Source organism: Phytophthora ramorum, assembly GCF_020800215.1.
Source record: "Phytophthora ramorum isolate Pr-102 chromosome Unknown Phyram_PR-102_s0022, whole genome shotgun sequence".
NCBI lineage: Eukaryota > Oomycota > Peronosporomycetes > Peronosporales > Peronosporaceae > Phytophthora > Phytophthora ramorum.
Window position 1 is genome coordinate 731,155 of NW_027150668.1, and position 23,224 is coordinate 754,378.

General features: G+C 52.3%; 9 protein-coding genes across 9 annotated transcripts; 3 read left to right on the forward strand and 6 right to left on the reverse strand.

Moving 5' to 3' along the window:
• Window positions 1-2,637: 2,637 nt before the first annotated feature.
• Window positions 2,638-3,369, reverse strand: KRP23_14812 (Protein THEM6; the record flags this gene model as incomplete). Its single annotated transcript, XM_067885679.1, has 2 exons — window positions 2,638-3,106; window positions 3,164-3,369. 2 exons carry the CDS (start codon window positions 3,367-3,369, stop codon window positions 2,638-2,640), a joined length of 675 nt encoding a protein of 224 aa, XP_067737325.1.
• Window positions 3,370-4,598: 1,229 nt separating this feature from the next.
• On the reverse strand, window positions 4,599-5,597 carry KRP23_14813 (uncharacterized protein; the record flags this gene model as incomplete). Its single annotated transcript, XM_067885681.1, has 1 exon — window positions 4,599-5,597. One exon carries the CDS (start codon window positions 5,595-5,597, stop codon window positions 4,599-4,601), a length of 999 nt encoding a protein of 332 aa, XP_067737326.1.
• Window positions 5,598-6,892: 1,295 nt separating this feature from the next.
• On the reverse strand, window positions 6,893-7,645 carry KRP23_14814 (Protein THEM6; the record flags this gene model as incomplete). The annotated part of the gene is made up of 3 exons (XM_067885682.1): window positions 6,893-7,367; window positions 7,444-7,546; window positions 7,618-7,645. The coding sequence occupies 3 exons, from the start codon at window positions 7,643-7,645 to the stop codon at window positions 6,893-6,895; spliced, it is 606 nt and encodes a 201-aa protein (XP_067737327.1).
• Window positions 7,646-8,094: 449 nt separating this feature from the next.
• KRP23_14815 (uncharacterized protein) lies at window positions 8,095-8,921 on the forward strand (the record flags this gene model as incomplete). Its single annotated transcript, XM_067885683.1, has 2 exons — window positions 8,095-8,178; window positions 8,247-8,921. 2 exons carry the CDS (start codon window positions 8,095-8,097, stop codon window positions 8,919-8,921), a joined length of 759 nt encoding a protein of 252 aa, XP_067737328.1.
• Window positions 8,922-10,480: 1,559 nt separating this feature from the next.
• On the reverse strand, window positions 10,481-11,626 carry KRP23_14816 (uncharacterized protein; the record flags this gene model as incomplete). The annotated part of the gene is made up of 1 exon (XM_067885684.1): window positions 10,481-11,626. One exon carries the CDS (start codon window positions 11,624-11,626, stop codon window positions 10,481-10,483), a length of 1,146 nt encoding a protein of 381 aa, XP_067737329.1.
• Window positions 11,627-12,481: 855 nt separating this feature from the next.
• KRP23_14817 (Lon protease-like protein, mitochondrial) lies at window positions 12,482-15,355 on the reverse strand (the record flags this gene model as incomplete). Its single annotated transcript, XM_067885685.1, has 4 exons — window positions 12,482-12,722; window positions 12,797-13,132; window positions 13,187-14,583; window positions 14,651-15,355. 4 exons carry the CDS (start codon window positions 15,353-15,355, stop codon window positions 12,482-12,484), a joined length of 2,679 nt encoding a protein of 892 aa, XP_067737330.1.
• A 177-nt stretch (window positions 15,356-15,532) lies between these two features.
• On the reverse strand, window positions 15,533-17,382 carry KRP23_14818 (uncharacterized protein; the record flags this gene model as incomplete). Its single annotated transcript, XM_067885686.1, has 9 exons — window positions 15,533-15,733; window positions 15,804-15,978; window positions 16,034-16,098; window positions 16,170-16,259; window positions 16,341-16,429; window positions 16,491-16,849; window positions 16,907-17,010; window positions 17,074-17,226; window positions 17,296-17,382. The coding sequence occupies 9 exons, from the start codon at window positions 17,380-17,382 to the stop codon at window positions 15,533-15,535; spliced, it is 1,323 nt and encodes a 440-aa protein (XP_067737331.1).
• Window positions 17,383-17,476: 94 nt separating this feature from the next.
• On the forward strand, window positions 17,477-18,345 carry KRP23_14819 (Selenocysteine-specific elongation factor; the record flags this gene model as incomplete). Its single annotated transcript, XM_067885687.1, has 2 exons — window positions 17,477-17,817; window positions 17,877-18,345. The coding sequence occupies 2 exons, from the start codon at window positions 17,477-17,479 to the stop codon at window positions 18,343-18,345; spliced, it is 810 nt and encodes a 269-aa protein (XP_067737332.1).
• Window positions 18,346-20,716: 2,371 nt separating this feature from the next.
• On the forward strand, window positions 20,717-21,982 carry KRP23_14820 (uncharacterized protein; the record flags this gene model as incomplete). The annotated part of the gene is made up of 5 exons (XM_067885688.1): window positions 20,717-20,949; window positions 21,026-21,099; window positions 21,187-21,290; window positions 21,364-21,636; window positions 21,743-21,982. The coding sequence occupies 5 exons, from the start codon at window positions 20,717-20,719 to the stop codon at window positions 21,980-21,982; spliced, it is 924 nt and encodes a 307-aa protein (XP_067737333.1).
• Between the last annotated feature and the right edge of the window lie 1,242 nt (window positions 21,983-23,224).

Below are 23,224 nucleotides of genomic sequence, written 5' to 3' on the forward strand. Positions count from 1 at the left end.
CGTTGCTCGCTTGCGGCGCCATTCGTACCTCCTCGGTCGTGCTGGTCGTTACTCGCGTTCTCACGCTCAACGGAACGACCGACAGCTGGATCATTCTCCGCCGCTTGGGGGCCTGGTGGACTTGGTCGTCGCTGATTCGTTTCCATCTACTCTACAGCGACATACACTTCGTACCAGAACCATTGTACGGAGGATGGTCTTATCTCGATCACATTGATCCAGATACTTCATGAGTGCCTCTGTACCAACAAAAAGTCCTTGTTCTCCTCGTTTTTCTTGGTTTTGCCTGGTTTGAGGTAAGTATGGGCATCGAAGAGACCGCCGGGTCTCTTCAACGTCCAGCCTAGCTTTGTCAACACTCTCCAGTGCCCCTGGAAGGCAATTGGAGCGGTGTAGCATGGTCATTTGGAGAGAATTGGCCGAGACACAAGTTTTTGAGTAGCAGCACGAGATCTGCTCGCCACGGGAGGATTTCTGAAATTAGGTGCACGTCCAGGGCCGCCGAAAATAGCATGGCCATAACAATAATGGTCCATCATATCATAAATAAATGTATTGCTGGCTGCCGACCCAGCATTTCATAATTTATGTAGCGAGACTGCTTAATGTCATAATTTATGTAAGAAAGATAAACCACAATATTACATATGTAAAACCTATCATAACCCATCAAAAATTCTGTGGGTTTTCAAAACCAACCATTCCAACGGTTGGTCGCAGAGTTGGCTGGCGCTCAAAAGCGTCAAGACAGTTATAACTCTCATTTTGCAAAGTTCCTGTAACCTACTCCCCGCACCCCTCCTTCCTGGTCATCGTTTCTCGACCTCTCCGCCCAACTTTCACCTCGGCCCAAGTCACGGGGTTCTTTTTCCAACCGTGCCGCGATGACTTTGACGAAGTTATACTTGAATACTTCCGCTGTCGCTGTGGCACGGTTCGAAAACAGACCCGCCGCAACGGCTTCACCAACCTCATGCAACACGTGACGAGGGAGCATCCCAACTTTGAGGCCGAACTGCTCGAAGCCATGTCAGGAGAGACGGGCTCATTGCTGAGCTACGTGCACCGGTCTTCACAGAACCTGTACGGGTGGCTTGTGTGGGTTATCATGAGCTACCTACCACTTGCCTTCTGTGAAAATCGGACGACAAGGCGGCACGTTAATTGTGTTTATTAATTTTGATTAAAATGCTAACATTCGGAATAATACGTGAATTTTGTGATTAGTTACATCAACTTGGACCCTGTCTGTGTCGAGAGCTCATATCGGTCATAGTGCCATAGTTGATGTACTGCTAGCTCAACATGACATTATGTATGCAGCAGGTTTGCCTTGCCGTGCGGCATTATTTATTTGCTGATGCTGTCCTCATAAATATACATGCCATTATCGGCGGCCCTGTGCACGTCTAATCCTCGATGCTGATCGGAGAAGAACCTCTTATTTTCTGAAAATACAAAAGCCAAGTGGTACACACAACTATGTGAGGAAGGATGAAATACATCCTCCCCCCCCCCCCGTCTGCGCGAGAGCCTGTATTAACCACGCTTCTGAAAAAAGCTTATCCTGTATTAGACACATTATGGAATTCTGACCATGCTTGTATTGAGTCAATACAAACTTGGTCAAAATTCCGTAACGTCTCTAATACAAGATAAGCTTTTTTTAGAAGCGTGATTAATACAGCAGACCGTCACCACCGACGACCGGTGCTGCGTGACAGGAGATAGCTAGAATCGGCTATTCTATCTACATGTACTGTTACGAGAATCATTGCACAGCTGCTTTATGATCCTGAACGTTTACCTATTTTACGCCCGTCCAGCCAACATAAGGAAGCTGCATCGCTACTCTGTAAGTGACACCTAAGCATTCAAATTATTTCACAGCAGCTTTACCATCTTCAGGAGACCAGAAAATAATTAGCAACACATTCAGAGGTTGACCGATCGAAGAATCACTGCAATCGCCAAGAAGAGGACACCTTCTCAGCCTCATAGCGTCAGGCTCATCGCCTGCGATCCCGCGACCATTCTAGTGACAATATCATAGAAAAGGGAGTTGCGCCTTTTGCCATTTGAATGATCACTACCTTTCTCAACCAAAGTACTTCAACACTTCATTGTGTGCGTCCTTGCAGCTATCGTTTCGCTCAGGTGGAAGCTCCCGCGTAATAGAATAGCACATGATCATCCACAGTGTGCGCAATCGTAAATTGGTACGTACGTCGAGGACACCTTACGCAAGTCAGCAAATCTGTTTGTGTCGTTCAAAATCGCGTTGGTCATTGCAATAATCATCCGATCGCTTAGGTTTTCGTACATGATTTTTTTTTCACTGAGGGAAAGCTCAGGTAGTGGCAACTGCGCATTAACTTACTTCGTTCTTGTTGCGGTGCAGGACTATCTTGAGTTCCTCGATTCTAGGGTTCGCCTTTAATATTATGTGCAGATTGGTCGGGAAGCCTGGCGGGTACTCGAAAGCTGGATGCGCATTTTGTTCAGCGCTCGATGCACCAAACCAGTCATCACCAAATGCAAATGCCTGCCATCACAAACTGCATGCGGACGACACTTTCGACGTCTGTGAAAATGACGATTTCAGTGTAATTCATCTATTTTCGCAGTTTGACACGGCTACGGACGGTTCACGGACTTCTGCATCTCTTGCCACATCCGCGACCAAAACTTCTCGGGTGCAGGTGGTGGATTCGTTTCGAGCTCCATCTCCGCCCTCTTTCCAGCTTCTCGCATGCTCGCATTGCAAGCCCCATCCCAATCCAGAAACCCCTTGACGACAGCGGGCATCTCTTTGGCAGGTTCGAGCGCGTCTCCGTCATTCACTTCGGCGAAAATCCTGTTCGCCGACACCCTGCGGCGGCCTTTCATCACGACCCCACGCACGAGCCCTTCTGCGAACTGCTTGCCGGAGACGGGGTCCTGGAACTGGTGCAACATGTAGATCCAGTCGTCGTCCCAATGCACCACCTGTGTCTTGATCTCGTAGGCGTGGAACGGAGGGATCGCGTGACGGTACCGGATCGCTTGCGAGCCCACGAGCACCACGCGGCGGTTCTTGATCGCCTGCCACAAAATGCCATTCGCACTACACAGCGCCAGTTAATTACACGGAAGGTTTGCACGGCAATGAGCAGCTACGTACGCGCAAAAGTGCCAGCGGGCGAGCTCCATGCTGTAGAGGTAGGACGAGTTGTTGAGGTGCAGATTCACGTCGCAGTCTAGCAGGCCTGTTCTCCCTCTCCACACCGCTGGCTGGCTCACCCCCAGGACGCCTTTGCTTAGCGACCGCTTGTTCACCAGCCGATACACGAGCCCCGAGCCGATGTTCCAGATGGAGCGCAACACCATCGAGGAGAGATTTTACCGACTGAGAGGTTGCGATCCAGCGTGCGGTGAATAACCGCCGGTGATTGGTTGATCGCTTCAGCCAAATGTAGCCATGTCACTTCCAGCACTCCGAGTGAAGGACTTCTATCAGGTAAGGCAACTTTGGCCATCACCTCTTGAGCGATCATCGATTGTACATCGGCTCCTTTCGTAGAAGATTCACTTCGTGCTATGCCTAATTTCCACGTCTTGAAAACTCTTGAGCCGCCATCAAAGTACCGGTATTTCTAGTGCAGTTGTGCTACGGTTAGGTTGTCGCCACGATTTCTCGAACGTCGACTACTACACATTGGCGGCACTTGAAGCATACTTTAAGTACAATTGTCATAAAGCAAAAGCGTTTGTGGTAGGACTCGCGATAGTCGTATGCCGGTTTTTAATTTCAATGATTCCAATTCACGAATCTCCAGTCGTTGGGGTAGAGCGCAGGTTGAGTTCATTCCTCAGCTTGATGTGGGCAGTCCACTGACGTGTTGCACTCGACAACCTCCAATTTGCCGTTCTCCACCGCTTTATACATGACTATGGATAAATCGCCACACGTCCCGATCCTATGAAGACGCTCCAGCACAAAAGCAGGTGGCCCAACCGACTAGTGTCATTCACTCCACGCTTGAGTGCGCTCTTATCTTGACATTTTGCCTACTTAGTAGTTAGTCAACACCCACTGCGCGAGATCATCGCACTTCGCTACTCGCCACAATCCACACCCAGCAGAACTACTTCGAAGTATCAAATAATCCGTATCAACCAGCCCTTGAAGTTTCATCAGGGAGCGATTTAACCTCCTCCACATTGTTTGATTTAAGTGCCAAACGGACGAGGAACGTACTTTTATCCTGAAAAGTGATCCGACTGGTTGTGTGTTCGACTAACCAGTGCACCACCCCCAGTGAGGTTTGCAAGCCGCATCGCGATCAGTGCATCCTCACTCCACAGAACATCTCTATGTCCTCATTCGGTTTGAAGCAATTGCAAGAACCATAAGTGATGATCTCGCTCACCACCTTGTAACTGACTGGATAGAGCGGAAATGAGTCACCAACCACCTGATCAACTGCCGATCTCGTCGACGCACAACCGAAACCAACTCTTGAGAAAAAGCCCATCGACAGTGACAAGGTTCATGATTTCCAGGTACATCCCAGGATTGTTGTCAACCTCGCTTTATGAATTTGTCGTACAGGATTTCACTCGATATGCACGGTACCCCGTGGTTTTGGAGTCATGTAATCATCGCCATACGCTTCTTTCAAAAAGAAATCCGGGTCCTGCACTGTGTCGAATGACATCCCGTTAATCATTACCTGAGAGAACGGCTGAACCTTTTCGCCGAGTAAAATACTGCCGTTGCTGGCATTGAGTTCCTGGAGATCCCAGTTTCCAATACCAATCTGCTTCATCTTGTACAGATCGACGTACGGTACGTCGAAATCCTCGCTCATAGGCAAGCTTGGGTCGTACAAATGACCAGCCAGTGGGTGGGTTGGAGCAACACACACGCGCCAAATACCCATGTGGAAGATGTGATAGCCCTTCCTCCGGAGCGCGAGTCGCAACGGATCAAATTTGACAAGGTCGCCCACGAAACCAATGTCTGCATCCTCGGTGAAGGGGATCATCGCTCCGCCCCGCACAGCTCCCAGCAAAGACCCAAAAGTGAGAAACGGGATGTTCCCTGTCGCTTGCAGCTCCTCGTACACTTCGACCAAGAGCATGTGCAGCACGCTGGCGTAGCAAATTGATTTGTAAACGTCCAGCTTCAGTAGATCCATGCGGTCGGCCGCCTTGCACGCTTCTGCGTCTTTGTGTCCCGAGATCGGGAGGCAGTAGTTATACTTGGCCGTGATTCGTGTCCTCTTGTGGCAAAGCTTGGCGTGTTCCTCTCGAAATATGGGTCCTGGCACCATCGCCGCCTTGAGCTCGTCATAGTATTTGTGCTCGGAATGGTACTTGATGGCACTAACATTCACCATTTTAGTAGTGCAGATATCGCCGTCTTCGACCTCTGGTATGACACCACTGAAGATATTGGTCACCATTACGACGTCCAAGGCCACGAGACAGACAACAGCGACGACCAGAGCCCGGAGAGCCGTGACGCCTCTGCATAAACACTCGCGCCCCTGACCTGCGCGCACCGCCTCGAGCCCAGGGTTGTCCGCGTCGCCCCCCTCCGCTGCTGGCATGCCTAAATTAATTGCCACGTATCCCGTTGCAAGGGACGCCAAATGGACTGGTCACGCCCGCCTCAAATCATAACGAGTGGATCAGCCAATTGATGCAGTTGCGAGCGCGAAGTTGAAGCATGTACTGCAGCTTGCCTTGCCTTATGCGTTATGGTCCTATCATCTCGACACCCACTCAACGGTAGACCTCGCTTCGCTCAGTTGAGGCATGATACAGTCATCGTGGTCTTGTGCTGGTAAAATGGTTATAGAGCTGCCGGTAACAGGCATCTAGAGATGGTACAGTGGCTGCATGCGAACCGGTCCGAAGGTTGCAACTCTTTCGCCATGGATAACGCAGCCTCTTGGTATTATCAGATTTCATTTTGCTGCGGTAACCGCGATAGGCCTCGTCAATACCACGAGCCTAACTCGTTCGTGAAGCAACAGCTATCGGTTGTTCAGTGGCTGCATGAAAATAGGACGGAAGGTTGTTCACCGAACGCGATGGACGGAGTTGCTGAACACGGCAATATCGAGATGGTCAAGTGGTTGCATGAGAACGACAGGAGGCTGTACGCATCAGGCGATAGACTTTGCTGCCGCTGGAGGTCGTTTGGATATCGTGCAGTGGCTTCACGAAAATTGACCAGAGAGCTGCACCTCCACAGCTATCGAATATGCAGCGGAAGGAGGCCACTTGGAGGTGCTGAAATATTCGCGTACGAACTTCGCGGTAGGTTGCACGAGCACAGCCTTGGATGTAGCGGTGTACGGTCACTTACAGGGGGTTCAATGGTTGTTGGATCACTACGAAGGACTCGATATTATCTCCGCGATGGAGCGCGCAATTGTGTGCAAAGAACCCGAGATCGTGTGCTATCTCGATTCTCAACGCGCGGATCACAGCGTCAGCGTCGACGAAATGTGAGTACGCCTACGCAATACCTCTCCTTTCTCTTTATCGACCATTATTCGGTAGTTTTTGCAAGTCTTGATAGCGTAGTAAGCCCCGCGCAGCGTTATACAGTTTTGTTAACCAGTCCAGCTCCAAGAGGCCATGCTAAAGCAGTGAAATGGTTGCAAGCGAGTGGTAGAAGCAGATTAAAGGTAGTGCTAGGATTCTTAAGAATCTGCAAGGGTCCTATTATTGAGGGTACAGTCCGTTAGTGAAAGACACCTCAAGGTGTTCGGTTACCTCGATGACAAAGCTTTGTTGGTATTGTAGATTACGCGAGTGGTAGGAAGCTGTACCGATTGATAGCGTTCAGTTTGTTTGGCAATTTCGTGCTGGTGAGTGGTCTCCTCTTTGAACTTTACGGGCGGTTCATAGAGCGCTGCATTTCCATCCAGATGCGAGCTCCAAGTTTCTCGGGGTTGAGTGGTGGAGGATTGCTGTTGATCTTGAGCGTCTCCGCTTCGTGAGCTGTTTCCATACTGGAACGACTGGCAACATCCCATTCCAAGAATCCCTTCACCACGTCAGGAATCTCCGCTGGACGAGTTGGGATCGGTCCATCGTAGACCTCCGAGATCATCTTCTCGAATGATACACCACCCTCACCTTGCTGTTTGACCATAACACGACACAACCCCTCCGCAAACTGCCTGCCAGTACTAGGGTCTTGGAACTGATGTAAGAAGTAGATCCAGGCACCGTCCCAGTACACCATCTGCGTCCTGATCTCGTACGCATGGAACGGGGGGATGGCGTGGCGGTAGCGAATAGCCTGCGAGGCCGCTAGAAACATCCGACGGTGCTTCAACGCTTGCCACAAGACGCCGTTAGATCTGTAGGAGCGTAACACCCATTGAGCAAGTTAATTGATAGTGAAGGCTTAATGTAGTGCATCGATAACACTCGTACGCCGTAAAATGCCAGCGAGCAAGCTCCATACTGAAGAGGTAGGACGAGTTGTTGAGGTGGAGGTTCACGTCGCAGTCCAGGAATCCAGAGCGGGCTCTCCACACTGCCGGGTAGTGCAGTCCAGCTAGACCAGGGCGGGGTTCTTGTGCAACACGCCGTGCACAAGACCAGAACCGATGTTCCACAGCATGCGCACCACCATCGCCGACCGGAGGAGACTGTACAAAACGAGATCCTTCACCGTACGTTTCAGCGTGTGATGATGGCTGACAGCTTCAACCTAATGTAGCCATGACTGAACCAATACAGTCAGCTCCATTAGAACGCGGGGTGCTCATGCAGCGCAGTGTGGAAGGTACACTCGTGGACACCCTAGCAGGACAACTGGTGAATGCTCCTAGTCTCCATATCTCACGCGGTGAGAGTTATGGTTACAGAAACAGCCGTAGAAAAAACAAGATTAACGTCAACGACTTGGGTATCCCCTGCAATGTCTCCGAAACCCAAAGGCATGTCGTGACCTCGTTCAAATGATTTTGCGGTGTGCAAAGAACCACAACTCGACTCCAACTCTCGTTTTGCTTTGTTACGTCGTGCACCTCCGTAGCGTGGTTGCCATTGCAGGAACAAACAACGTGTTCAGCAGCGGAAATGTCTTCCCCACTTTCAACTCGCCGGCAACGCAACCAACACCGCAAGCGCAACAACAAGGACAGCACAGGCGGCATTGGAAGCGTAAACGTAAACGCGAGAATCGTCACGGCCAACGGATTGTGGAGATAGAATACTATCATTCGGCCAAGTTAGACAAACAACGCTTTTGGTGCCGCAACTTGAGGAAGCGCGAGACCAGGTACCGCGAGCTGCTTGCAGCGATACCGTCCTTCAAGACCGCCGACTACGACGTCTACGTGGATCGCCTGCAGTGCTTTCTACAGTCCTCGGGCTTCCTGCTATCGTTTACGGCCCAACACTCGTTCCGCAAGTGGCGGTTCCTAACGTACGGCATGAAGATGAAGGCCCTGAGAGTGTTGGCCAAGCGTCTCGTACCGCTCCGAAGCGCGCAGGTTTGTGTTGCGTTTGGAGATTGGAGCTGCCAGGATGGTCTTCGGGGAAATCTGCACGGGCCGGTTAAGGCGTTCAGGAAGGCACTTGAGCGGCGAGCTACGGCCGTGGTCATGGATGAGTTTCGAACGAGTAAGCCGTGCTCCGGCTGCCATGAGCGCCTCCACCAAGCCCGGCTACTGACGAAGGTGAAGGACGAGGACACCAAGGAGGTCAAGTTCGTCTTGAAGGGGAACAGAAACGTTTTGCACTGTAAAAACAGTCATTGCAAGGCCCACTTCTGGAACCGGGACGTCAACGCCGCAAGAAATATTCTGGAGCTTTTGAAGCGCAAACTACTTGGACTGGGGAGGCTGGCAGCATTCAAGCGGTGGCGACTCGGGCGAAAACATGATTGGGACGGGGACCCATAACCAATCACGCGGTGTGGAGGAGCAGAACTCCGAGGACACAGCATCCGATACATTTTACGAGAGACAGGCTAACGTAGGAAAACCCGCCCAAATGCAGCGTCCAAATAAACGCCCAGCAACTCGGCGTTGTCCATCCCGTCCATATTGTCCACCAGCTCCAGCTCCCTCTCCACATCTTCCTCATCGGGGCGCGGGTAGTTTTCCGTGAACCAGGCTACGAGTTCCTCATTTGACTCCAGATATGTTTCCTCTCGCAAGCTATCCCATACTTCATTCAGGTCGTAGGCACTGTAAACGCCGCCGAGCGCTGAATGCAAATACAGAAGCACCTCGAAATGTCCATTGGTGATTGGGTCTTCCATAGCTGGCACTATGTCCAGGTCCTTGCAGTTGGCGTCTAGCCATCGCACGACGTTCAAGTGTCCATTTGATGCCGCTGCATCCAGAGCAAGGTTGTTTACCATTTGCACACAATCCGTTGGTTCTTCGTCACTAAATTCATCGAGGAATTCATCATCTGCAATATCCAAAAGAAGGTCCGGATTGATTTCATGGAGCAGCTTCACCATTTCAAGATCCCCATTTTGTGCTGCATCTTCCATGGCACTCGCCGTGTAGCCTTCATCTCGGTTCTCACACAGCCACTTCACCACCTTGAAGTTGCGATTAGCTGCAGCACCATCAATTGCTGCAGGCGTGCAGCCTTCTTCGCGATTATCGTGAAGCCATTGAACCACCTCTAAGTGGCCTCCAGCAGCAGCTTGGTCCATGGCTTTTGACGAGCAACCCTCCTTGCGGTTTTGGTGGAGCCATTTCACAATATTCAGGTATCCCTCTCCTGCTGCGTTGTCCATTGCTGCGGGACTACAGCGTGGTCTCATGTGAGCGTGCAGCCACTGCAGAAGTGTGAGATTTCCGTTTCCTGCGGCGCCATCCATGGCTGCGAATGTACAACCTTCAAATCGATTCGAGTGGAGGAACTGAATGATCTCAAATCGACTTTCATCTTGAGGTGTTGCAAACGAAGAGTTTTCCTCGTCGGGCTCTCGTGCATTGCACCTAGCCGACGCAGCATTGATAGCACGCGTTGTGCAACCCTCCAAACGATTCAAGTGAAGCCACTTCACTACCTCCAAGTGTCCATTTGCTGCTGCACGGTCCATTGCCATTTTCGTACAACCTTCCCGTCGATGGAGTGAAGCCATTGCACGATACTCAAATAACCAGCAGCAGCTAAATCCATTGCTGCAGTCGTACAATACGGAGTTCGACCTCGTTGGCGTTTTGCCTTCTTCCGTTTGCCGCCGGCCCTGCCTCCTCTTCCACCTCTACCCCCTCTTCCACGTTCTCCGCCGTTGTGTTGCTGTTCATTACTCGGAGTAATGTTCACACTCTGCAGGAATTCAAGCACAGAGAGATGGCCATTCTTCGCCGCGACGTCCATGGCTGTAGCTTGAATCGGAGGTTTCTGCTTGTAGGGTGCCTCGCTCCTTCGGTCGCCATGATCGTTCCATTGTCCGTTATCGTTGCTATCGATCTCATCGCTCAAATCATTCTCTTCATCCATCCTCAAGTTCGTCGTCGGAAAGATAGGCGTCATGCTTCAAAAAGAGCCTCAGCCCTTGGTCACTCGAGTATTTATCGCACAACCAGCGAACAATTTCCAAATTGCCACCATTCGCTGCCAAGAAGACAGCTTCGGACAGAGCACGGGACTCGACCAGACCGCGGAAGTTGCCTAGCAACCATTTGGCAATTGCAACATGGCCATTATCAGCAGCCGCTTTCAAGGCTTCCACCAGGCTAATATTGCTCGCAGCACGACGGGTAGAACCCGACTTTGACGCAAGCCACTTCATGAATTCCAGATCACCATATCTCGCAGCTGGACGCCATGAAATCTCAGCGATATTCTTAAAAGGCATGATCCCGTTCTCAACCAAGTAGCACACAAGAACGGTGCGATCTCGCCACTGTGTCTCTAGGGTATCCGTAGGTCCACGTCTACCATGTTCCAGCGACTTGGCCTCGACGATAGCTCGAAGTTGCGGGTGAATCGGTGGGTCCACCAACTTGAGATGTTTCATTGTGAAACCAAGGGAGAGAACCCACTTGAGCTCCCTCAGATTATTCTGATCAAGGGCTTGCAACACCAACTGGGCGTCTTGCTTCTTGAACCTTTGCGAGACATGGCAACGTGGCAGCAACCAGTGCACCACCTCCCACTCCCGGGCTTTAGCTGCGTCGAGGTAGCTAGTTTTGCCCCACCCAATGCGTCGTCTCGGTCTCTCACTTTGCAATTGTTGCAATAGCCACAAAAGTCCGTTTTCAGCAACTTTTCTGACGATTGTTTCCGTTATCGGAAGGTTCGGAAAGTGTTGCAAGACCCACTGAATCAACACAGAATCCTTCTTCTCCACCGCTTGACTCAGGGTCTTACAGAACGCCCAGCGATTGTAGCGGGGCTCAGTCTGCAGAAGTCTTGCGTTGCTCCACGTATCGGAATGATTGTCGCGCTGGCTGCGCATCCACACCAAATTCAAGAGGGCGACGGACTCCGCGCGACTCAACTGGCAGGCGCCAGCGAGCGGCAGGTCGGCGATGAGAAAGTCCGAGATGAGGAACGAGACGCTCTCGGGGGCGCAGGTCTGCAGTTTGTTGCGCAGCACGAAGTTAGCGAGCGTGAGGTGGACGGACGACTCCATGCTTTGACTTGCTTGACTTGAGCGTGAAGGGGGAGATGTGGAATGAAGCTTTTATTTTAGTGAATCATTAGCGGGTGCTTCAATAATGGGCGTTGTAATATTTGTTCTCTTTGCGTGTTGTAGACCAAGGGAAACCCACCCGACAGCATACAGTACCGTCGCACATTGACGTCAAATCGGAGGTTAGCGAGCTCTTTTTCGCCGCTTGGTTCACTCCCGTCGCTGCATCGGTTGACACACGAACCCAGGCGCGAGCGAGTTGTGCATGTATGTCTTCAGCGGTATCGTACGTCCACATTGCAGGTATACACACACCATTGTCCTACGCCGCGAGGAATCGAGTTGCCATACCGTAGGAATATATACTCCACCTTTTCTCAGACCGGTGCCAGCAGCTTTTTTCAGCTTTTGCTTGGAGATCGGAATTATCTGTGTGGGGAGACTTCTCCGCTGCTGAATACGTTGTTTGTTCCTGCAATGGCAACCACGCCAAGGAGCTGCACGACGTAACAAAGCAAAACGAGAGTTGGGATCGAGTTGTGGTTCTTTGCACACCGCAAAATCATTTGAACGAGGTCACGACATGCCTTTGGGTTTCGGAGACATTGCAGGGGATACCCAAGTCGTTGACGTTAATCTTTGTTTTTTCTACGGTTGTTTCTGTAACCATAACTCTCACCGCGTGAGATATGGAGACTAGGAGCATTCGCCGGTTGTCCTGCTAGGGCGTCGACACGAGCTAGTGTAGCGTAAGAGGTCCAACGACCCACGGACAGGCATCAGGAGCAAAGCTTGATACTTGTAATTAGCCCCGCATAATGCTGCTCTCTCGCTATGGACATCATCTACTCGCGTCTACTCCTGCTCGAAAGCAACCTTGTACACGTCGTCATAGTAGTCGGCGAAGTGCACGTCCAGGTCCTGGCGCAGGTAATCTTCCAGCTCATCGAAGTCACGCTTGTTGCCCAGCGGCAGGATAAGCGTCTTCACGCCTGATCGCTTGGCAGCGATGGTCTTCTCCTTGATGCCGCCGACGGGCAGAACTTTGCCCACAAGCGACAGCTCTCCGGTCATTGCGAGGTCAGGCTTCACCGTCCTAATACAACAAAACCAGTGAAGTTAGCCATATTCAATCTCTGGCCTGAGTGACAGGGATCCAACAGCGCGTACTTGTTCATGGCAAGCGAAAGCAAGGCCGTGACCATGGTGCAGCCAGCCGATGGTCCGTCCTTCGGCGTGGCTCCCTCAGGAACGTGCAGGTGCACTTCGTTCTCCTCGAAAAACTTGTTCTCCGAGTCAATTCCGTGCATCTTGCTGCGAGCAAAAGTGTGTGCGATCTTCGTGCTCTCCTCCATCACGGATCCCATCTGGCCTGTGGTGATAAGACCGGAACGGTCACCCTTTGTGAACACCCTTTGGGTCTCAATGTACAGCGACGCTCCTCCCATTGCTGTCCAGGCAAGTCCCATGACGACACCGGGGAACTGCTTGTCGAACATTCGGTCACTGCAGAAAGAAACGTTAGAACGACTCGCATAGATGGTAAGTCTGAGAACGTACGATGTGAAGATCGGCTTGCCAACGTATTTGGACAGCTTCTCGGGTGTGATCAGGAAACGGTCCTTGTCTTCCGACACTTCCCCCGTCTCCTTCACCGGCTCGGTAGCTTCGCCAGCCTCCTGCACCTCCACTGCTTTGGCGCTCTCGATGTCTTCAACAACCTCAAGCGCAACCTTACGGAACACCTTCTCCACATGCTTCTCCAAATTACGGACACCACTCTCACGGCAGTACTGCTTGACCAGCGTCAGAATAGCGTCATCCGTCAAGCCCAACGATTCAGGCGTCGTCTCTGCTTTCTGCAGACCAGTTTTCTCCAGTGCCTTGGGTACGAGGTATTCCTTAGCAATCGCCAACTTCTCCGGGGAGTCGTAGCCCGCCAGACGTAAGACTTCCATACGATCCAGCAGTGGCCCAGGGATAGTGTCTGTCACGTTTGCCGTGCAAATGAAGAGAACCCGCGACAGGTCAACAGGCACATCCATGTAGTGGTCAACGAAGCCGCTGTTCTGCGAGGGGTCCAGCAGCTCCAACAGGGCCGATGCCGGGTCGCCTTGATATCCGCGCCCCAGCTTGTCAATCTCGTCGATCAGAATCAGCGGGTTCGAACTCTGAGTAGACTTCAAGCACTGAATGATCTTGCCCGGCATGGCACCAACGTAGGTGCGACGGTGGCCCTTGATTTCAGCAACGTCACTGAGGCCGCCAACGGAGAAGCGGTAGAACTCTCGGTTCAGCGAGCGCGCGATGGACTTACCGATACTCGTCTTACCAACACCAGGAGGACCGACGAAGCAGATAATCTTGCCCTGGACGTCGCCCTTCAGTTTCGAGACGGCGATAAATTCCAAGATACGCTCCTTGATGTCCTTGAGACCGTAGTGGTCTTCATCCAGGATCTGCTTGGCCTTGGCCAAATCAAAGTTCTCCTCAGTGGCCTTGCCCCACGGCAGCTGGGTAAGCCAGTCCAGGTAATTGCGAGTGACGTTAAACTCGGACGAGTTCTTCTCCAGCATCGACATCTTGTTCAGCTCGTCCTCCACAACCTCGTTCACGCTATCAGGGATACTACCCGGCGCAAACTGCGCGAGGCGCTCGCGGTATTTGGTGATCATGGCGTCCTTATCGTCCTTTTCCATGCCCAGTTCCTTCTTGATCGCCTTCAGCTGCTCCATCAGCAAGTTGCGCTGGTTCTTCGAGACCTTCTCCTCCACCTGCTCCTTGATGGTCTGCTGCACCTTGCTAAGTTCCAGCTCCTTCGTGATCAACTCCAACGCCTTCTTCAGCCTCGCCTCACACGACATCTCCTCCATCACCTGCTGCAGCTCCTCCCCATCCGCCGACGTCACGGAGGCCGCAAAATCCGCCAGCTTGTACGGATTGTGGATGTCAATTCTCTGCGAGAAGTACTGCATGTGGTCCTTGAAGCGGGTTCATCTTGACGATCTCCCTCAACGTGGCCACAATCTCGTTCGAATAGGCCCGGATCAACTTGCTCTTGGGGTCAAACGGCGGGTTGTCCAAGTTGCTGATATTCACTCTCAGCGGGGGTCCTTCATCCCGAGTATCATCAATCGCAATACGACGCTGCGACACCATCAGCACCTGCACGGAGTTGGCGTCATACGGCAGCATATTGTCGATCCTCGCGAAGCTCCCGACATGGTGGATCTCACTCAATTTTTGACCAAATCCTCTCCTCCACCGGATTTCAGCGGGTCTCCGCTCGACTTTTTCAAAAACACCCACGTATTTCTGTCCGCTCTCCTTCAGAGACATCAGAGCTTTCGTCACCTCTGGATTCGTGATCGTCATGGGCAGCACCACGCCCGGGAAGAACGGGCGGCGGTGGGCCGGCATGGCCAAAACGTGCGGGTACGAGGGGGCGTTGTCACCCTCCCCGACGGTGGCCAGGTCGGTCTCGATCACGACCTCCACGTCACTCTCTTTCTCGTCCTCTTTCTTGTCCGCTGGCTTCTCCTCGTCCTCCTTGTCGCCGCTGTCGGAGTAGAAAGCCCCGCAAAGGTGCGGACTGCGGACGAACGGATTGCGCCCTGCACGCGGGGCCCGCGTGAAACCCGTGCACCGCTGGAACCGCAGTGAGTTGACGGATGCAATAGGCGCATGGGGCCGCGCAAGCGCAAAGCGACGCAGCGCCGCCGTCGCCATGATGCAGGGAGATACAGAGCGTGCCTTACGGAGCGGCACTTTACCTACCAAATGAGCCGAAAGCGCGGTCTGATTGGTGATTGCCTAATCTTCGAGAAGTAGATGGAAAACATTGGGCATTCGATCGAGGATTTTGGGATTCGAAACAGTGACGAGCACAGCTTCAACTTGCCTTTTTTAGTGAAGCTCGTCGAGGTGCTGTAGCGCGTGTTTGAGCTGTTTGAGCTGCGTAAAGTAGTGGTCCTTCTCGGCGACGAGCTGCTGGTTTTGGGCTCGCAGGACTTTCACCTCGCGCACGAGGATCTTGCGTTGGGACCGCACCTGCGCTTCGAGCTCCTTCTTCTCATCTGTGAGCAGCTCCACCATGTCTTGGATGATCTGCAAGCGAACCAGCAGCGTTAGTGAACGACTGCTATAGCAGGCCGTACTTTGGAAGGAGTAGACATACCGTCGTTTTGGAGGTGTGGTCCTCTTGGAGCTGGGCTATCTCCACGCGAAGTCCGTTGTTCTGGTGCGCGTACTCTTTCAGGGCTGTTTCGTACTCCTGCGTCTTCGCATCCAGGAAGCCAATGATTTCTCGGTCGAGTCCAGCCTGCTCATCTTTCTTTGCTGTCATGGTCATGCTGTTGGCGAGCGTATCTTCAAGTCCTTCAGCTTCTCCATGAGGAAATCCCGCACATTTTCTGCGCTGAAGAGTCGAGCGGCCACGTCTTCCTTTTCGTCTGCACTTGAGCGAGATGAGCCTGCAAAGCAAACAGAAAAGTGAATCTGTGTACGACAATCGGCTCGGATTCCAAGTGAAAGCAGCACTGACCTCCAACGTCTTCACTCTAGTTGACATGTCGTGGAAGAGCTTAATCTGGTCTGGCTTCAGTGACTTCACGATGGCATCCACCTTCGACAGCTATTCTCCACAGGCAAGGAAAAAGTGTCAGCATTAGTCAATCAGCCCTCTACAAGTTAACAGGGTAAACCCATACGGCACCTTGTCCTTTTCTGATGAACCGATGAAGCTTAGACTGCGGGTCTTCGATTGTTTCCGAGTTGGGGAAGAAGCCGGTCGCTGCTTTACGGCTGGATGGGGGTTGGCATTTGCCAGATTCGTAGGCACCGTCACGCCGAACATTACATTCACCCCTGACAAGCACTCGGTCAGTGACACTGATCGCTATCATGCTGTCTTCGTCTAGAAACGAAAACAACTTGAGCATAATCTTGTCCGGCAGCTGAGAGAAAACATTCTCTCCTCCAACCATCAAACCCGGCAATCCTGTAGGAACCGACATCGCTCGCACGGGGACATGATTTCCACGTAGGGGTATCCTCGACTCTGACGCAAGCTTCGTCGGCACTGAATTGTTCTTCCTGAGAATATACTGGATATCATTAGCCCGTCGCAGTTCTCGGATCTCCCGCTGTGCGCTAGCCAGCTCCTTCGAAAGTTTCCCACTCAACTTCAGCTGCTCCTTCGCCTGCTCCAGCTCCTCCTCCACTCTGCAATGCAACAAATGTGTCAAACACATCCCTATCTAGCACGGGCAATCACCGTACACTTCTTTCTTGGCGAGTTCCATGACAACCACGGACAAGTGCTCATTGAGCTTGCTCATGATGGTTCTCCCCTCCTGTTCCACCTTGATTGCATACTCATACGCCTACGTGACATCACCACGGTTGCGTTAACAATCGCTTCCACGCAAAAGGGTCGGCGAACGGACCTGTTGTCGCTCCTGGAGAAGATCGCTCTCGCGCTCCTGGTACTCGGCTAGTGAGCACTCTGCTGCCTGCAGCTGCCGCTTCAGTTGCACCACCTCGGACTCGTGCTCACAGACCTCCACGTCGTACACCATCTCGTCCAACACGTTCTGCACCTGTTGCAAGACGGGAAAAGGGTCAAAATGTACAGTGATCTGGTGCTGTTGCAAGGCTTCGACCCGCACCTCTGTGAGCACATGACGGTTGTATGCACACTGCGTTTCTTCTTGCTCGATGGTGCGGCGCACCAGGCCGCTTGTGCGCTGCAGCATCGTCTTCCTTTGATCCCTGCTTCAATTCCGTGAAATGCATCGATATGTAACGGTTTCTAACATTTGGATTTTCTACATATTTATCCAATCAGCGATGTCGGTAGTCAATGTGAACGTGGGCGTGCTGGGGCATGTGGACAGCGGCAAGACGAGCCTCGTGCGCGCGCTGAGCACGCACTTGTCCACAGCGGCGCTGGACAAGCACCCGCAGAGTCAGCAGCGCGGCATCACACTGGACCTGGGCTTCTCCAGCTTCCGTCTGGAGCCCCTATGCCCACAGGAACCATCTCTCCAAGTGACGCTCGTCGACTGCCCCGGTCATGCATCACTATTCCGCACCATTTTGGGTGGTGTAGCCATTATTGACACGGTTTTGATGGTCGTCGACTGCCGAAAAGGGCTCCAAGCGCAGACAATCGAGAGCTTGCTGCTGGCGTCGCTGGTGTCGAGAAAGAGGGGGTGGTGGCTCTTACAAAGACGGACTTGCTGTCTAGTGTCGAGGCTGAAAGAACGAGCCAAATCGCTGCAGTGACGGAGGAGATACGTGCATTTTTGACAAATCACTTCCCACATTTTCGACACCACGAAGAGGCCCAAGTTCCGGTGGTTCCGGTTGCTGTGGCAGCAGGACAAGACACCCAAGGGATTCCGGAGCTTTTGAAGGTGCTGAGGGTCAATTTACAAGTCCCAGAACGCGATGCAACCGGAGTTTTCTGTCTTGCAGTGGACCACTGCTTTGCTGTGCCAGGAAATGGTACAGTGCTGACGGGTACTGTGCTGTCTGGAGCTCTTGGCAAAGGAGATGAGTTGGAACTGCTTCCGCTTGGAGTTAAGGCGAAGGTGAAGACGCTGCAGGTATTTAAGCAGGAAGTGGACCGATGTGCTCAAGGTGACCGGGTCGGAGTTCGAGTGAACGGTCTGGACCCATCACTTGTGGAGAGCACTAGCAGTGTCTCCGCCTGAAAGTCTAACTTCTGTTACGCAAGTCATCATTCCGGTGACGCGAGTGCCGTTCTTTCGTGGCACGGCTTGCAAGAGTGGGGCGAAATGCCATGCTACTGTGGGCCATACTACAGTTATTGCTACAGCTACTTTTTTCTCGCGATTACAAGCGGTGACGGGTGCCAAAAGAGAAAAGGTGAAGTTTAATGCTACAGCGTTGCATGAATACGTGCCAGAGCTCGATTTTGAAGTGAAGAGTCTAGAGGTTTCTGGCGATGATGTCAGAAGCAGCGAAGCAACGGTGTTTGCGCTGCTGCAGTTTGAGCACGCTCTCTTCTGTCCGCCTGAGGCATTGGTGGTTTGCTCACGTCTCGATCTCGACGCTAAGCGCTTTTCGTGTCGTCTGGCGTTCTATGGCGCTGTGGAAAGTGTGGGTTTGAGCGATGGCGAGTTAAGTACGCTGTCTGCTGTTCACCGCTCTGTGGGGATTTGGCCGAGCTACGGATTGGTAGAGTGAAGTCGAGATGGATTGTAGACAAGGTGGATTCCGAGAAGCGGCAATAACCTAAGTGTGAGCGAAGTCATCGGTCGTGACATGTTCTCGAAGGATGTAAAGTGGAGCGTTTATCAGGACTCGGTGGTACTGTTCGAGCAAACGCGGGTCCTAGGCAAAATTGTTGGGCCCTTCGGCAAAGCCGGTAAGTTTCGCATAGCCCTTTCAGTAGGTCCACCGTCGCACTCGCAACAGCAGCCTATTCCCACACCAGGCGAGTTTGTCTTGCGCTTTCTAAAGTTGATGGCCCTGAAGCTTCCTAAGCTGAAAGGAAATCAGTTGGAGGTACAAAGCTTTCAACCAATGCTCAGTCTAAGGCCACTACGAAGAATGGTTCAAGTCGTTTCTCCAGGATAGCCAACTGATTTACCCGGAAGCATTCACGCCTGCCCCGACGGTTCCAGATATTGAGGCCTTGACAACGGAGACTGCCACGCTTTCTGTCGGGAATGTAGATGTGCCAACTACAGTGCCAACTAATCGGCGGAGCGGTCAAATCGAGCGCCTGAAGGGGGAGACAACAGCAGATGGCAGAAACCCGTTCGCAATCGTTGCAGGCTTGTTCGATACAGAGCAAAGGCTAAAGAAGCGGTGGGCTCTCGTGTGCGGTGCGTAAATTATGATCTCGGGTCTGCCGATGAAGGCAAGATTGACAAGCCTTTTGGCAAAGCTGGCAAAGTCCGCATAGACTTTCGAGAATGTGGGGGTACACAGGGCCAAGTAGGGGAATCGTCGAGGTGGCTGGCCCTGCACAAAGCACTCGTCCGATCTGAAAGTACTACCAAGACGTGGATCAACCCCGAGCTCGTCGCAGCCACCAGCACGGTCTGGCCGCCAGCCACGTTCTCCGGCGCAAAGACCGCCTGGTACACGATGGTCTCGCTCGCTCGCATCTTGCGCACCAGCTCCGCTCAAGGAGAAAACGCGAATTTCCAAGAAAAATTCTCGAGGGCTCCGCCTCGTTCTTTTATCTTCTACTTCGCAGTACATCTTTTGACAACAAAATTCAGAGATAGTGTTAGTGGTGGAGCTCACGTTGGCGAGCTTCGTACTGCGTCGCAAGCTGTCAACGAACGTGCCGGGGACACTAACGTCCCTGCTCTCCGATTTCCTCTGTCAATCACCCGTGGGTACGAAGTGAGTCACATCGGATCGTCGTCGAGGATTTAAAGCCACGCTAGCAAATTTCCTGAAGACGAATCGACGCTATTATCGATGGAATTCTCCCAGGCAATGGTGCAGGCGGTTAAAGATTGGATTTGTCCATGATTCATTGGCTGTTAGGCCATATTTCACGTTGTCCAGTATCGGAGGAATCGTGCGAGAGGCTGCCAAAGGTGGCCGGCCACCTATGGTGCTGCAACTTCTCGAAGCTGATAGCAGCCATTCAGGCATCCAATGGACTGATGAGGAGCTCTGTTCAATGTCTGACCAAAGCTGATCACTGGGAACTCATGGAGTAATTGCATGAGCGTGCAAGTACGGATGAAACGAGGGCTAACAACTGGAGATTGCTGTGACACAGAACAGTCTAGAGAGAGTCGAGTGGGTGATATCTAATGGCTTTGCCCTGTCAACGATTGGGAACGAGGATTGCCCCAAGAAGAATGGGAAAGCTGCGCAAGACCGCGCGCATGAGGCCGGCCGTGAACCACGTCGAGATGCACCTCATGCGACCGTCCGCCAGGAGCACGACATCCTCATGCAGGTCTACTGACGAGGCCCTCGATGCATTTTTGCAGAAACCTTCACTCCTCGCTCTGGTTTTCATCCAATCCAAGCTCTCCATAGGTTCGGTCCTAGATCCTAGAAAGGCGTACTAGCATTCCACAATTTACCATGGACGACGACGACGTTCGGGCGCTGGCGGCGCTGCAGGTAAGCGGGGCACTGTCCGAGCGCATGCGACAGCGGGGAATGGCCACGTGTCCACACTGCTGCCAAGGGTTCGGTAGCGCCTCGCTCCCCATCCACGTGCGTCGATGCCGGGCGCTGCTTGCTTCGACCACCGAAGAGGACGCGGAGCAGGACAGGCCAATCAGAAGGAAGGAAGTGCGCTCGCTTGTGGATCTGTGCGTTGGCTTTCTCGCAATAATTGTTATTGTATTGGCATAAATGAATCATTATGTTATGAACGATTGAGGGCAGGTGTCTGCGGTTCGTCACGAAACACTTCGAGTCCGTGTGCATGGACAAGATCGTGGCCTTCCCAGAGGCCGAAGGTCTGTTGACAGCCCCAGTCTCTCTAGTCGCTACACGTTGCATGCAGAGCCCATGACATTGAATCATTGCTGTGCTTGGTCCTGCAGCGGCTCTGATCGCGGCCATGCCGAGCAACTTGGTGCACCGGATGGTGGTCAACCTCGTCAAGGAGAGCAAGCAGTGGGTGCATCGGAGAGTGACGCGATGTGGTGTATGGTTTTGCTGAGACCGGGGTGGTTTGGACTGCGATCTCAAGGTCAACCTTTTGATTTCAACGCCGACAGGTGAAGACGAAAAATCGAGAAAGTCGCGCTGCGATTGAAAACTTGGAGAACGCGTTGGACGGAGCCAGGCGTGACGTTTCGCAGCTAGAGTCGGCGCGAGACTGGGCGGCTATCAGTCGGGCTCGGATGGCCGAGCAGCAGCAAGTCGCAGAACGCCTCCAGCGCGAGCTGGAGGCCACGAAGACGACACTTGCAGCTGTCGAAGTTGAGAACCAGCGACTGAGATCGAAGGGCGAGAGTGCTGAGAAGAAGACACTGCGTCTGGAGGCGAAGGTGAGTGCAATGCTCGAAGTTAATCCGTTAAAGACGCAGAAGCCTACGCCATAGGACAAAGAGACAGATGCCTTATTTCTGCTCACCATTTTTTATTGCTGTGAAGATCAATGCATTGAACGCCGAGAAAGTGTCATTGAAAAAGGAGCGAAAAGCTCAGCGACGTGAGATGGAGGCCACGCGGGAACTGGCGTCGACGCGCAAGTTGTCAGCCAACAGCACAGCAAACACTCGACGGAAACTCAGTTCTGGCAGATACCATCTGCTTCATGATAATAATCCAGGAAGGACTGCACAATGCCAAGGTGGCTTAGTATGCACACCTCAACCCGGACTCGTACGATAAGCGTGACCAGGCCCCGGTTATTGTCCGCAAACGTCCCTGCGCGGACGGATCTAAGATCCCGTACCCAGCATCAGCAAAATGTGCATGAACTGTAATACTGTAGACTACAGGAGTTAGCTACCTGTAGCTGGTTCATCAATCAACTGTCTCCACGAGTTGCTGTTCCGATTGATCAGAAGTTGCTGCATAAATATCGTCAAACCACTCCGTTATCTCAAGACAAGCCATGTTCCACCTCGAATTGGCCGCTAGACATGCCTTCAGTTCGTTCAGTCTTTCGTCGTCAAAACTGCTCGGGTAGTGGGCATGAAGAAAAAGCACCACCTCAAAATGGCCTGACACCATCGCTCGGATCAATGCTGAGGTGACACGAGTGCCAGCGCAATGGAAAAACAGCCACTGAACAATGCTCAAATGTCCGTTCGCTGCGGCCTCGTCCAAGGCTCTAGCAGTGCCGCCTTCCGATCGATTTCTATACAGCCATTGCACCACATCTAGATGCCCATTGCCAGCAGCGTTATCCATCGCTGCAGTCGTGCACCCCTCCCAACGATTCACATGCAACCACTTCACAATGTCTAAACGTCCAAAGGCTGCCGCGGCATCCATTGCGTTCGGCGTGCAACCTGCCTGTGAATTGACGTGCAGCCATTGCAGCATGACTAAGTCCCCATTAACTGCAGCGGCATCCATAGCTGCAGAGGTGCAGTCAACTGATGTGCGTGAGTGCAGCCACTGCAAAATAGCAAGTTGTTTCCCATAGACAATGTGAGGCGGCGTTCGTGGATAGCACATAGTTGATGGTTTTGTGGCCGCGTGATCCATAGCTGAGCTTGTAGAGCCTTCGCAGCGATTCAAATGTAGAAATTCCACAACCTTCAGATGGCCGTTGCTTGCTGCAAGATTCTTGGCAGCCGCAGTGCAGCCTTCGGACCGGTTTTTGTGTAGCCATTTATTACAGTGAGATGTCCATTTGCAGCAGCACCATCCAACGCAGCAACGGTGCATCCCTCCGAACGATGCTTATGCAAGTATTTCACAATGCTCAAATGCCCATTGGAAGCAGCAGCATCCATTGCTGTAGTCGTGCATCGAATAACTTGGTACATAAATTCGTAGCTTTTTGTGTCGTTTTGCGTCGTTTTCGAGACGTGATATCAATGGCCTGTAGAAACTGAAGCACTTCCATATGACCATTTTGAGCAGCAACATCCGCAGTACTGGCACAAGCCATCTGCAAGC